Source organism: Oncorhynchus mykiss, chromosome 18 (assembly GCF_057628025.1).
Source record: "Oncorhynchus mykiss isolate SJ-2025 chromosome 18, ASM5762802v1, whole genome shotgun sequence".
NCBI lineage: Eukaryota > Metazoa > Chordata > Actinopteri > Salmoniformes > Salmonidae > Oncorhynchus > Oncorhynchus mykiss.
Genome location: NC_143039.1, coordinates 26,605,114 through 26,618,647, shown reverse-complemented (window position 1 = coordinate 26,618,647; position 13,534 = coordinate 26,605,114). Strand labels below are relative to the sequence as shown.

At 39.9% G+C, this 13,534-nt stretch overlaps 1 protein-coding gene across 1 annotated transcript; it reads right to left on the bottom strand.

Moving 5' to 3' along the window:
• Positions 1–3,243: 3,243 nt before the first annotated feature.
• Positions 3,244–8,927, bottom strand: LOC118941114 (uncharacterized). The gene is made up of 4 exons (XM_090207993.1): positions 8,791–8,927; positions 7,584–7,794; positions 4,384–6,150; positions 3,244–4,046 (listed from the first exon to the last, which is right to left on the bottom strand). The coding sequence occupies exons 2-4, from the start codon at positions 7,767–7,769 to the stop codon at positions 3,333–3,335; spliced, it is 2,667 nt and encodes an 888-aa protein (XP_090064119.1). The 5' UTR covers positions 7,770–7,794; positions 8,791–8,927; the 3' UTR covers positions 3,244–3,332.
• Between the last annotated feature and the right edge of the window lie 4,607 nt (positions 8,928–13,534).

Here is a 13,534-nt window from a genome sequence, read left to right as displayed (position 1 = left end):
CCGCATTCATGTAATGATGGCACTGAAGCAGACACATTGAGCACACGTTTGGTATGTCAAAGCTTGTTGTACTAATTACATATTCCACCAACAAAGGTGATGGATACAATTTGAGATTTTAACTTTCCTGACCAGGACAGTCACGCAATACTGGAATATAAAAGAAAACCAGAAACCCTGAACATGTGAGTATATATATTATTAATGAGCTAGCAATGCTGTGTGTGTGCGCTCATCCGGAAAACGAGTGTGGGTGGCTTTTGACAGCTCAGTATGGGGTGCACGTCCAACTGACGTCTCTAGTCAGCTGGCTAGAGATCGTGTGTGGTGTAACGTTATGGGTTCAAATAACACATTGAATGTCAGAATACAACTATAGGGATTATATTAATTCTAGGTCAAATAGATTAAAGCTAGTATAAACTGCTGATTGTCTCTTATGGGAAAATGTAGCACAAATCTATTGCTTCATGCTAATGCTAGCTACGTCGGTTTTGACGTTTTGGTAGGGGCGCGTCAGTTTTAGCTAGGTGGCTGTCACTGGCTAGACATCGTGTATATGGTGTACTGATTCAAAGAAACCATCAGATGAAATTTCAGAATATAATTCATTATATGGCTAATAGATTGACGTTAGTACCAATTGCAGATATCTTATGAGAGCAGGTAGCATTGTTAGTCTATGCTCGCTAGCTAGCTTAGCTTGCTAGCTAGCTAATTCATTTTGATGTCAGATCTACTTAGCTGGCTAGTTCTTACCAGTGTCTGTCTGGATGTCGGCGTTTCAGAGCAAGTTCAACCATCATTTAACCCCCGGGAATGCTGTTCCATGGAGTTGTATCCCTAGATTAGCAAGGTATGTGTGTGTAGGTGTCAGTCAGTGTCATACAGGTTCGATTGCATCACAGAATAAAATGATATGATACAAAGGTAAACCCCATTTTCTCCAAAACACAATACAATAGAGGCAGGATACTTGTCCACATGATTAAGCATGCATTTAATCTAACAAAAATGACATTAACTAATTTTTGACCAAATGAGCAGTTACTGCCTTTTTGCTTGGGAGGGCAGAATAGGGAAGACATCAACACTATGAAATAACACATGTGGAATCATGTAATCCAATAGTCAAAGGTTAATGAAATACAAATGGTATAGAGGGAAATAGTCCTATAATTCCTATAATAACTACATCCTAAAACGTCTTACCTGGGAATATTGAAGACTCGTGTTAAAAGGAACCCACCAGCTTTCATATGTTCTGAGCAAGGAACTGAAACTTTAGCTTTCTTACATAGCACATATTGCACTTTTACTTTCTTCGCCAACACTTTGTTTTTGCATTATTTACACCAAATTGAACATGTTTCATTATTTACTTGAGGCTAAATTGATTTTATTGATGTATTATATTAAGTTAAAATAAGTGTTCATTCAGTATTGTTGTAATTGTCATTATTTCAAAAAATAAATAAAAAATTGGCCGATTAATCGGAATCGGCTTTTTTGGTCCTCCAATAATTGGTATCGGTATTGGTGCTGAAAAATCATAAATCGGTTATTTATTTATTTTTCTCTTTTGTACCCCAGTATCTCTACTTGCACATGATACTCTGCACATCTATCACTCCAGTATTAATGATAATTTGTAGTTATTTCGCCTCTATGACCTATTTTTTTGCCTTACCTCATTAATATTATTACGTTTGCACACTCTGAACATAGATTTTTACTATTATGCTATTAACTGTACGTTTGTTTAACCCATGTGCTGTGTTGTTTTTGTCGCACTGATTTGTTTTATCTTGGTCAGGTTGCAGTTGTAAGTGAGAACTGGTTCTCAACTGGCCTACCTTGTTAAAAACTAATTGACGCTACCCATTCCGTTAACGTTAGGATAATTTTCATCAACAACCGCTGAATTGCAGAGCGCCACATTCAAATAATATTACTATAAATATTTATATTCATGAAATCACAATATAGCAAAACACAGCTTAGCTTTTTGTTAATCCGTCTGTTGTGTCAGATTTTGAAAATATGCTTTACAGCGAAAGCAATCCAAGCGTTTGTGTAAGTTTATCGATCACTAGACAAAACATTATGGACACCTAGCATCAAAGTAGCTTGGTCACGAAAATGAGAAAAGCAATCAAATTAATTGCTTACCTTTGATCTTCGGATGTTTTCTCTCACGAGACTCCCAGTTACACAATAAATGTTCCTTTTGTTCCATAAAGATTATTTTTATATCCAAAATACCTCAGTTTGTTTGGCGCGTTGTGTTCAGAAATCCACAGGCTCGAGCGGTCACAACAACGCAGACAAATTCCAAATAGTATCCGTAATGTCCACAGAAACATGTCAAACGTTTTTTATAATCAATCCTCAGGTTGATTTTAAAGTATATAATCGATAATATATCAACCGGCACTGTCTCTTTTTCAGTAGGAGAGGGAGAGTCAATGGCTGCACCACTCTGTTGCGCAAGCAAAACTCATGCGAACACCCAGCTATCCACTACGCGATGTTATCTTGCTCGCTCATTTTTCAAAATAAAAGCCTGAAACTATGTCTAAAGACTGTTGACACCTTGAGGAAGCGATAGGAAAGGGAATCTGGTTGATATCCCTTTAAATGGAGCGAAGGCAGGCTATGGAACATATAGCTTTCAAAATAGAGGCCTCTTCCTGGTTTTATTTTCCTCAGGTTTTCGCTTGCAATATCAGTTCTGTTATACTCACAGACAATATTTTGACAGTTTTGGAAACTTTAGAGTGTTTTCTATCCTAATCTGTCAATTATATGCATATTCTAGCATATGGGCCTGAGAAATAGGCCGTTTACTTTGGGAACGTTCTTTTTCCAAACATAAAAATAGTGCCCCCTAGCTGAAAGAGGTTAAAGTGTTGTGTTGTCTCACTTGTCGTGATGTGTGTTTTGTCCTATGTTTTAAGTTTATTTATTTATTTTTAATCCCAGACAGGAGGCCTTTTGCCTTTTGGTAGGCCGTCATTGTAAATAAGAATTTGTTCTGAACTGACATGCCGAATGAAATAAAATAAAATATCATATTCCTTCTATCAAATTCCTCTGTATCATATTCCTCTCCACCCTCCAACTCCCCCCCTGTTCTTCCTCAACTCCTCATCATTAAACACTCCCCAGATGTGTGAAAAGTCAACATTTTGTGTTTATAAAGTGTTGTACAGTATGCCTTAACAAAAATCAAACAGAGTAAACATTTTTTATTTTATTTTTAAATGCTTCGTTCTTTCATTGCATGCAAAAATACCATATCCCTCCCTCCCTACTCTCTATTACCCAGTCTACTCATCCATCTTCAAGCTTTCATCCCTTCCCTGCTCTTCTATCACCGTCTCAGTTCCACCTCCAACTGGTTCCCTCTTTTTCTTCTCCTCCAGTCTCTTCCTCTCCTCTCTCCTCATCTTTTCTCTCTTCTTCTCCTCCTTTTCTTGAATCTTTCTCTCCATCTCCAAGAATGCAGCTTGAGCTTTCTCTCTCTTTTTCAGCTCCTCAGAACACTTCTCTTTCTTAATTCTGTCTTTCATCATGTCATTATGTATCTTCATCAGCCCCTCTAACCTCTTTTTCTCTGCCTTTTCCTTCTCTTTTCTTTCCTTCTCTCTCTTTTTCTGTTCTAACTTCTCCCTCTTCTTCTCAGCCTTCATGACTTTCTTCTGCTCTTTCTCTCTCTCCTTCATCTCTTTCTTCTCCCTCTTTTTTTGCTCCTCCTCCTTGTGTTTTATCTCCTTTCTCTCTTTCTCTTCATCTTTCAACTTCTTATTCAGTTTCTTATTTTTCTCTTTTTCCTCCATCTTCAAAAATGGGATTTTCTGCATTTGGTTCATGAGCAGAAAGCCCACTCTTCCCAGGATGGTTTCTGCTCTCTCTGTTGAAACCTTCCCAATAGAGCACTTGGAATGGGCACAATCCGCCTCACTCTTCAATCCCTCCCTCGGGCTCACCTCCTCAGTGACGCTCCTCTCTTCACTCTCAATTTCAATGCCTATCCAATGATCCTAACAGGAAGACATTGACTCTAGATGTAATATTGTTCCAATGTAGCACATTCAATACACAACTGAGTGATCAACATACAATGATGGCCTCATGGGGCACCCCATTAGATTTTACAATACCTATAGATGTTCCTGGGTCCATACTAAAAGTAATACAAATGCTAACCCTAGTGAGGGGTGATGTTTTATACTATGAGCAAAGAGCAGCAGGGTTGGGGTCAATTCCATTTCAATTCCGATCAAAAGACTCTAAGATTCCAATTCTCTTCAACGCATTGAATTGAAATGGAAATGACCACCATCCCTGTAAAGTAGTAAGGTGAAATTCGACACCTACCTTTGCCTCTTCCAGGGTCCAGGGCCTGGGTTCCTCATCCTCTGACCTGCATATGGATGCTCCAACTCTAACAGGCATCTTAGTGACTACGCAGATCAGAGGGTTGGGCAGCTCATCATTGCGGGTTGCCAGAGTTAAGTTAGCATCTGAGACCAGCTGTTGAGCGTGAGGGCAGATATCCACCTCCACAGTAGTGCCCCTTCCTTTCTGATCTGGCTGCTTGGGGTCCTTGTCATGGATGCATGCCAGGCTTGGAGGAAGTGCATGGACAGGGCTTTTATCACCCATCATTTCCTCTCTCTTGACAGTGGATGCAACTGCACTTTCCTCTATGTCAACTGAGCACTCTGTGGTGTTCTCAACGGTCTCCTCTGGCTGTTTGTGGTCAATGTTGTGGGTGCAGGGCAGCCTTAGAGACAGTGCTGTGGGTGCAGGAGGACATTTTTCAGCCAAAAACTCCTCTTGGAGGACAGTGGACACGGAAGCGACTGCTTCACGGGCAACTGGACACTTGCTGGTGCCCTCTACTGCCTCCTCTGGTAGTTTGTAGTCATTGTCAAAGACAAGTTGCAGGCTTGAAGGCAGCACTAAGGGAAGACCTGTGGCTGCTGATGGATCCTCTCTATTAGCAACTGATGCCTCTGCGGCGACTGAGCACTCAGTGGCTTCCTCTATCGTCTCCTCTGGCTGCTTATGGTCATTGTCCAAAACGTGTGACAAGCTTGGAGGCAGCCTTGGAGCAGGGCTTTTATCCAGGTCCTCTCCCTGGACAATGGATGTGCCTACAGCGATCTCTGTGGCAAGGGAGGACTCGGGTACATCCTCCTTGGTCAGTTTGTGGTCAGAGTCACAGATACATGGCGAGCTTGGAGGCAGTGCTGCAGGGTCAGGAGGGCTTTGATCAGCTCCCATGTCCTCTTTGAGGTGAGTGGACACATCATTGGTTGTTTCACTGGCAACTGGACACTTGTTGGTTCCCTCTACTGCAGCCCCTGGCAGTTTGTCGTCAAAGACACGTGGCAGACTTGGAGGCAGCATTGGGACAGGGCATTTAGCTGCTGATCTGTCCACTCCATCAACAGTAGCTGTGCCTGAAGTGGCCTCTGTAGCAAATGAGACCACATAGGATTCCTCTACTGTGTGCTCTGGAGGCATGAAGTCATCGTCAACGACTGGTGGCAGGCATGGAGGCAGCACTGAAGGAAGAATTGTAGCTGCCCATCGGTTCTCTCTCTTGACAGTGGCTGTATCTGCAGTGTCCACTGTGGCAACTCGGCACTCCGTGGCTGAAACAGCAGGCTGGGAGGTTTCCGGGACTTTGAATGAATTGCCAATGAACCGCTGAGCCAGTGGTGGGAGGGAGAAAGGATAGAATCTGTCCTCTTCCTTGATATTAGATATTGCCACTGGAGAATCTGAGTCCTCAGTGGTTCCCTCTACTGTCTGCTGTGGTGGAATGGAGTCATCGTTAAAGAAGTGTGGCAGGTATCGATGCAGCATTGAGGAAAGATGTGTATCTGTCGACAAGTCCTCTCTTCTACCAGCAGATACATCTGCTGTGGCCTCTGTGGAAACTGGGCACTCAGCAGGGACAAAGTAGGAAAATACAATGAATCGCTGTGCATCCTGAGTGCGTATGACCAATGGAGAGGGGGGATGCAACATGGTTGGTATTGGCCTCCGATTGGTGAAAGCCAGTGGTGGGAGGGAGTCAATACAGGGAGCCATGAACTCAGTGAGTGGACGTTTGGTCACATCTCTCACATTCTGCAGGAGAAAAGAAACAGACATGATGAAAGTGATCACATTCAGTACATACATTCTTTATGAGTGAACTCTATTTACTTTTACATCACATATACAGTGCCTTCGGAAAGCATTCAGACCCTTTCACTTCTTCCACATTTTGTTACCTCAGCCTTATTCTAAAATTGATTAAATAATTTTTTTCAGTCATCAATCTACACAAAATACCCCATATTGACAAAGCAAGAACAGAATCGTTCCAAATTAATTTAAAATAAAAATAATGGGAATATGCTTTCGTATTCAGTACTTTGTTGAAGCACCGTTGGCAGCGATTACAGCATAGAATCTTCTTGGGTATTATGCTACACACTCGGCATACTTGTGTTTGGGGACTTTCTCCCATTCTTCTCTGCAGATCCTCTCAAGCTCTGTTAGGTTGGATGGGGAGAGTTGCGGCACAGCTATTTTCAGGTCTGTCCATAGATGTTCGATCCGGTTCAAGTCCGGGCTCTGGCTGGGCCACTCAAGGACATTCAGAGACGTGTCCCAAAGTCACTCCTGCGTTGTCTTGGCTTGTGCTTAGGGTCGTTGTTCTGTTGTAAGGTGACCCATCGCCCCCAGTCTGAGGTCCTGAGCGCTCTGGAGCAGGTTTTCTTCAAGGATCTCTCTGTGCTCCGTTCATCTTTGCCTCGATCCTGACTAGTCTCTTAGTCCACGCCGCTGAAAAACATCCCCACAGCATGATGCTGCCACCACCGTGCTTGACTGTGCCGTAGGTGCCAGATTTCCTCCAGACGTGACGCTTGGCAATCAGGCCAAAGATTTCAATCTTGGTTTCATCAGACCAGAGCATCTTGTTTCTCATGGTCTGAGAGTCAATGGGTGCCTTTTGGGAAACTCCAAGTGGGCTGTCATGTGCCTTTTACTGAGGAGTGGCTTCCATCTGGCAAATCTACCGTAAAGGCTTTCCTAAGACACTGTATATATCTAGTGTCCTCTCAGATGCTCTGCACCAGTCTGTACCAACCCTGGGTCTTCTAGCTAACGGGTCAACTAAGTGTAAAAATACATGCACTACACCCAGCACAACATTTGACATTTTAGACATTTAGCAGACGCTTTTGTCCAGAACAATTTACCGTTAGTGCATTCAACTTAAGGTAGCTAGGTCAGACAACTACATTATCCTGATTTGAAGGTCTATGAGAGATCGCTTGGTCTTGTTATTTAATTTTTTTTAAAGACAAGGCAACCATAAGAACTGAGGACTATGTACATAACAATACTCAGAGACATACACAATACAACACAAGAAAAGTTATCAGACAAAATACTGTTAGCTTACGTTCAATGGCATATGGCACATTTTGCCAGTATATTGACATATATTTGATTTAATCAATATTGTTCAACAGAACTCTAGTCGACTTTGTCAAAGTTGGTCTTGTTACCTCCTCAATCAGGCTTGGCATTTTCCTCGTCTCAAACCAAATCCTCTTCATCTCCTTCTCCTGCTCCCTCTGGATCTGTCTCACCAGAACCAACCTGGCTCCCAGCTCCATCATGTAGTCTGTCTGGATCTCCCTATCCTTCAACTGACACTCAGCCCTCCTCTGTGTCAGCGTTGAACCCTCCATGTCTTCCTCCTAGCTAACAATAAGTCTGGAAAATACATAACGTTGTAGTAAGTGGTGTGTTGCTAACCAAAGAATAATACATCTCTTTACGATGTGCTCACATTTCTTCCCCTTTACTTACAATTAAGCAAGTGACAATCCCAATCCAGAGATGATTACGCAATAGGCCTATCTGAATTATTAGTAAAAAGTTGGCTACTGGAAAAGCGACCAAGTTCAAATTAATCAATTTTGGCTGTTCCTATCATTATGTGCACAATATCCTTCATGACATCTTCATTGTGATGCAAGGCGTTGCCTTTGGAGATGAGAAAGCACAACATAGACTTTAACAATCAAACTTCAGGCTCTCTCTGTACCTTACTATTGAGCCTTATTCAACCCCCTCATGTAACGCCACTCCATATTGGCCCTGGTTCTCACAAACCACACTAATCACTTATATAATATCATTCAAAAAGGTTTTGGGGGAAGAAAGTGACTATTTCCATCATGGACCAAACTTGTTGTACAGTTTCATCTATTTGAATCACTCCAGTCTTCTCTTTGAGTGCCTCTGAGTGCAACTCAATTTAATGAGGTCTATCAATTCAACCATTTGAAATGGATGACCATTTAATCAAGAAAATCTGAATATTTTTTTTAATTAGCAACTACAAGTTAGCCAAGTTCGCCTACTTGTTTTTTACACAACCTACCCTTGTGTTACATATTTATAGAGATAATTGATTACAATGTATGTTGGGGATTAACACAGAGATGCGGTTTTCTTTCATCAATAGAATGTATTTGCCATTAGGCTGGCTGACTACAACAACTGTAACATGCCATCTCAGTTGTCAGGATGAACAATTTTCTCACAAAAAAACTGATTCAAGCAAACTGTCTCTTGTCAATAGTTTCACTTGTCACCATGATTGCATGTCAGGCCTACTTAAAGGGTCATGTTAGTACACAAGTCATTTAAAAAGTAGTTATTCTTCAGAAACATAGTTAAACAGTAAGTTATATTACAACCTACCTCTCAAGTAAGCAGCGTGTTCTCTTGCTAATGAAATAGGACATGAATAATCTGTCAGTGGTTAGTTGAATCAGTCTCTTTGCACTGTTCTGTTTGTCTGTGCAACAGCTAACCTCCCAGAATCAGAATCTTGTGATGTCACAATGAAGGCCCCATTGCTATGACTACCCACAGAAGCTCTCATGTGTAATCAAATGCTAGAACAATTCCCTTTTTTTTAACCTGTTGAGCACAGTCATATGTAATATTTACATTGAATCCATGTAACCAAATGTTTTATTAAAATAAAATGCTCTACCTCTTATTAAATTGTTGACCATTCATAGTACAGGTGTTTTGCTTATTTCAAATTGAATATGTTTTAGATTTCACAACTAGCATCCAGGTTTACTTAGGTTATTTGTTTGACCTTAGCCTTCCGCTAATGTCAGTGTTGCTCATCAAAATCTTCATCATTAATAAAATATTTAGGCTACCTTACTACATACAGTAAAACAGGTATTCTGTAGACTGTGACACCTCAGTGAGTGTTTAAGAAAACATCTCTCCTCAATGGCCTCAGCTATTAGCCATATGATCAACAAGGTCAAATGTTGCACTAAAATCAAGAAGCAGCTTATTTTGGTCAAGTGACCTGATCCATTGATCGGTTAAAACAACTAGAGCTGTTGCAGTTGAGGGATCTTCACGGTTCGCATGCTGGTAGAGAAATAAGATGTGCTGGGTGTGTAATTATCTAGGCCTGAAACATTTGATTGAAGAGTAGGTGTCCCTGAATTCTTGCATTGTAGTTCAATGTATTATTAAGGAAATCAATATCAGCTGACTATAGAACAGTAGTTTTAGACCTGCCAACAGGTCCCATTGTTTAAAAACTTGTTTGAAATGTTTCTTATCCATGTCTTTCCAGTTGATCTAACCAATCAGACTCAAGAGCAGTGTAATTACTGACAGTGTAACAAAGTTGAAACTGCATCCTTTGTGTGTCTTCCACTAAGATACCAGTTGCATTTACATAGAGACATTACATACTGTTTGACAAATAGCCTATGTCTTGTTATAGGAATAAATGTGAAATGCAGCACTGAAATTGTTTGAATTACATTAAATGATTACCTGTCAGAGACCACCCACTGGTTCTCTATTTCTTCAAGTAGTGTTGACACTGTGACTTCAGTTAAAGGGGGTAGATCAGGAATCTTTGTTGGAATGTGGCCCTCAAACTCAACTGAAATAAACAGAGCAAATAATCAGGGACCTGCATCCTAATGATTCTATTCTGTCATGGATGATAATAATTAATACTGACATTTTCAAACATATGATCATAATCCTTTTCAGTTATTCTATAATATAGGATATAATCAATGTTGATTTTATCTTGTGCAAACATTATCATAATCATTTTCACTGTCCTAACTCAGTTCATCTATTAATTTCATACCTGCTCCCAAAAAGGCTCTTACATTTTCATTTTTCCTTACAAATACAAAAAAATTGCATGGTTGGACATTGACAGGAATAAGATCTAGTGTTGACGTGGTTGGACTGTCCTAATACACCCTCACATGGCAACTTTGTTCCGCATAGATACTAATCATGTAGACCACGGGAATTGGTGGAAGTCATGCAAAACAGTTTTTTCCGCATTCATGTAATGATGGCACTGAAGCAGACACATTGAGCACACGTTTGGTATGTCAAAGCTTGTTGTACTAATTACATATTCCACCAACAAAGGTGATGGATACAATTTGAGATTTTAACTTTCCTGACCAGGACAGTCACGCAATACTGGAATATAAAAGAAAACCAGAAACCCTGAACATGTGAGTATATATATTATTAATGAGCTAGCAATGCTGTGTGTGTGCGCTCATCCGGAAAACGAGTGTGGGTGGCTTTTGACAGCTCAGTATGGGGTGCACGTCCAACTGACCGTCAGCTGGCTAGAGATCGTGTGTGGTGTAACGTTATGGGTTCAAATAACACATTGAATGTCAGAATACAACTATAGGGATTATATTAATTCTAGGTCAAATAGATTAAAGCTAGTATAAACTGCTGATTGTCTCTTATGGGAAAATGTAGCACAAATCTATTGCTTCATGCTAATGCTAGCTACGTCGGTTTTGACGTTTTGGTAGGGGCGCGTCAGTTTTAGCTAGGTGGCTGTCACTGGCTAGACATCGTGTATATGGTGTACTGATTCAAAGAAACCATCAGATGAAATTTCAGAATATAATTCATTATATGGCTAATAGATTGACGTTAGTACCAATTGCAGATATCTTATGAGAGCAGGTAGCATTGTTAGTCTATGCTCGCTAGCTAGCTTAGCTTGCTAGCTAGCTAATTAATTTTGATGTCAGATCTACTTAGCTGGCTAGTTCTTACCAGTGTCTGTCTGGATGTCGGCGTTTCAGAGCAAGTTCAACCATCATTTAACCCCCGGGAATGCTGTTCCATGGAGTTGTATCCCTAGATTAGCAAGGTATGTGTGTGTAGGTGTCAGTCAGTGTCATACAGGTTCGATTGCATCACAGAATAAAATGATATGATACAAAGGTAAACCCCATTTTCTCCAAAACACAATACAATAGAGGCAGGATACTTGTCCACATGATTAAGCATGCATTTAATCTAACAAAAATGACATTAACTAATTTTTGACCAAATGAGCAGTTACTGCCTTTTTGCTTGGGAGGGCAGAATAGGGAAGACATCAACACTATGAAATAACACATGTGGAATCATGTAATCCAATAGTCAAAGGTTAATGAAATACAAATGGTATAGAGGGAAATAGTCCTATAATTCCTATAATAACTACATCCTAAAACGTCTTACCTGGGAATATTGAAGACTCGTGTTAAAAGGAACCCACCAGCTTTCATATGTTCTGAGCAAGGAACTGAAACTTTAGCTTTCTTACATAGCACATATTGCACTTTTACTTTCTTCGCCAACACTTTGTTTTTGCATTATTTACACCAAATTGAACATGTTTCATTATTTACTTGAGGCTAAATTGATTTTATTGATGTATTATATTAAGTTAAAATAAGTGTTCATTCAGTATTGTTGTAATTGTCATTATTTCAAAAAATAAATAAAAAATTGGCCGATTAATCGGAATCGGCTTTTTTGGTCCTCCAATAATTGGTATCGGTATTGGTGCTGAAAAATCATAAATCGGTTATTTATTTATTTTTCTCTTTTGTACCCCAGTATCTCTACTTGCACATGATACTCTGCACATCTATCACTCCAGTATTAATGATAATTTGTAGTTATTTCGCCTCTATGACCTATTTTTTTGCCTTACCTCATTAATATTATTACGTTTGCACACTCTGAACATAGATTTTTACTATTATGCTATTAACTGTACGTTTGTTTAACCCATGTGCTGTGTTGTTTTTGTCGCACTAATTTGTTTTATCTTGGTCAGGTTGCAGTTGTAAGTGAGAACTGGTTCTCAACTGGCCTACCTTGTTAAAAACTAATTGACGCTACCCATTCCGTTAACGTTAGGATAATTTTCATCAACAACCGCTGAATTGCAGAGCGCCACATTCAAATAATATTACTATAAATATTTATATTCATGAAATCACAATATAGCAAAACACAGCTTAGCTTTTTGTTAATCCGTCTGTTGTGTCAGATTTTGAAAATATGCTTTACAGCGAAAGCAATCCAAGCGTTTGTGTAAGTTTATCGATCACTAGACAAAACATTATGGACACCTAGCATCAAAGTAGCTTGGTCACGAAAATGAGAAAAGCAATAAAATTAATTGCTTACCTTTGATCTTTGGATGTTTTCACTCACGAGACTCCCAGTTACACAATAAATGTTCCTTTTGTTCCATAAAGTTCCAAAATACCTCAGTTTGTTTGGCGCGTTGTGTTCAGAAATCCACAGGCTCGAGCGGTCACAACAACGCAGACAAATTCCAAATAGTATCCGTAATGTCCACAGAAACATGTCAAACGTTTTTTATAATCAATCCTCAGGTTGATTTTAAAGTATATAATCGATAATATATCAACCGGCACTGTCTCTTTTTCAGTAGGAGAGGGAGAGTCAATGGCTGCACCACTCTGTTGCGCAAGCAAAACTCATGCGAACACCCAGCTATCCACTACGCGATGTTATCTTGCTCGCTCATTTTTCAAAATAAAAGCCTGAAACTATGTCTAAAGACTGTTGACACCTTGAGGAAGCGATAGGAAAGGGAATCTGGTTGATATCCCTTTAAATGGAGCGAAGGCAGGCTATGGAACATATAGCTTTCAAAATAGAGGCCTCTTCCTGGTTTTATTTTCCTCAGGTTTTCGCTTGCAATATCAGTTCTGTTATACTCACAGACAATATTTTGACAGTTTTGGAAACTTTAGAGTGTTTTCTATCCTAATCTGTCAATTATATGCATATTCTAGCATATGGGCCTGAGAAATAGGCCGTTTACTTTGGGAACGTTCTTTTTCCAAACATAAAAATAGTGCCCCCTAGCTGAAAGAGGTTAAAGTGTTGTGTTGTCTCACTTGTCGTGATGTGTGTTTTGTCCTATGTTTTAAGTTTATTTATTTATTTTTAATCCCAGACCCCATCCCCGCAGGAGGCCTTTTGCCTTTTGGTAGGCCGTCATTGTAAATAAGAATTTGTTCTGAACTGAGTGAAATAGTGAAATAGTGAAATAGTGAAATAAAATAAAATATCATATTCCTTCTATCGA

Excerpts from the sequence above, each read along its gene's own strand:
- LOC118941114 (XM_090207993.1), bottom strand. The coding sequence starts at position 7,769 with ATGGAGGGTTCAACGCTGACACAGAGGAGGGCTGAGTGTCAGTTGAAG. Across the intron at positions 6,151-7,583 it reads TGCCAAGCCTGATTGAGGAG|AATGTGAGAGATGTGACCAA; the intron begins GTAACAAGACCA and ends TTTCTCCTGCAG. Across the intron at positions 4,047-4,383 it reads GGACCCTGGAAGAGGCAAAG|GATCATTGGATAGGCATTGA; the intron begins GTAGGTGTCGAA and ends TCTTCCTGTTAG.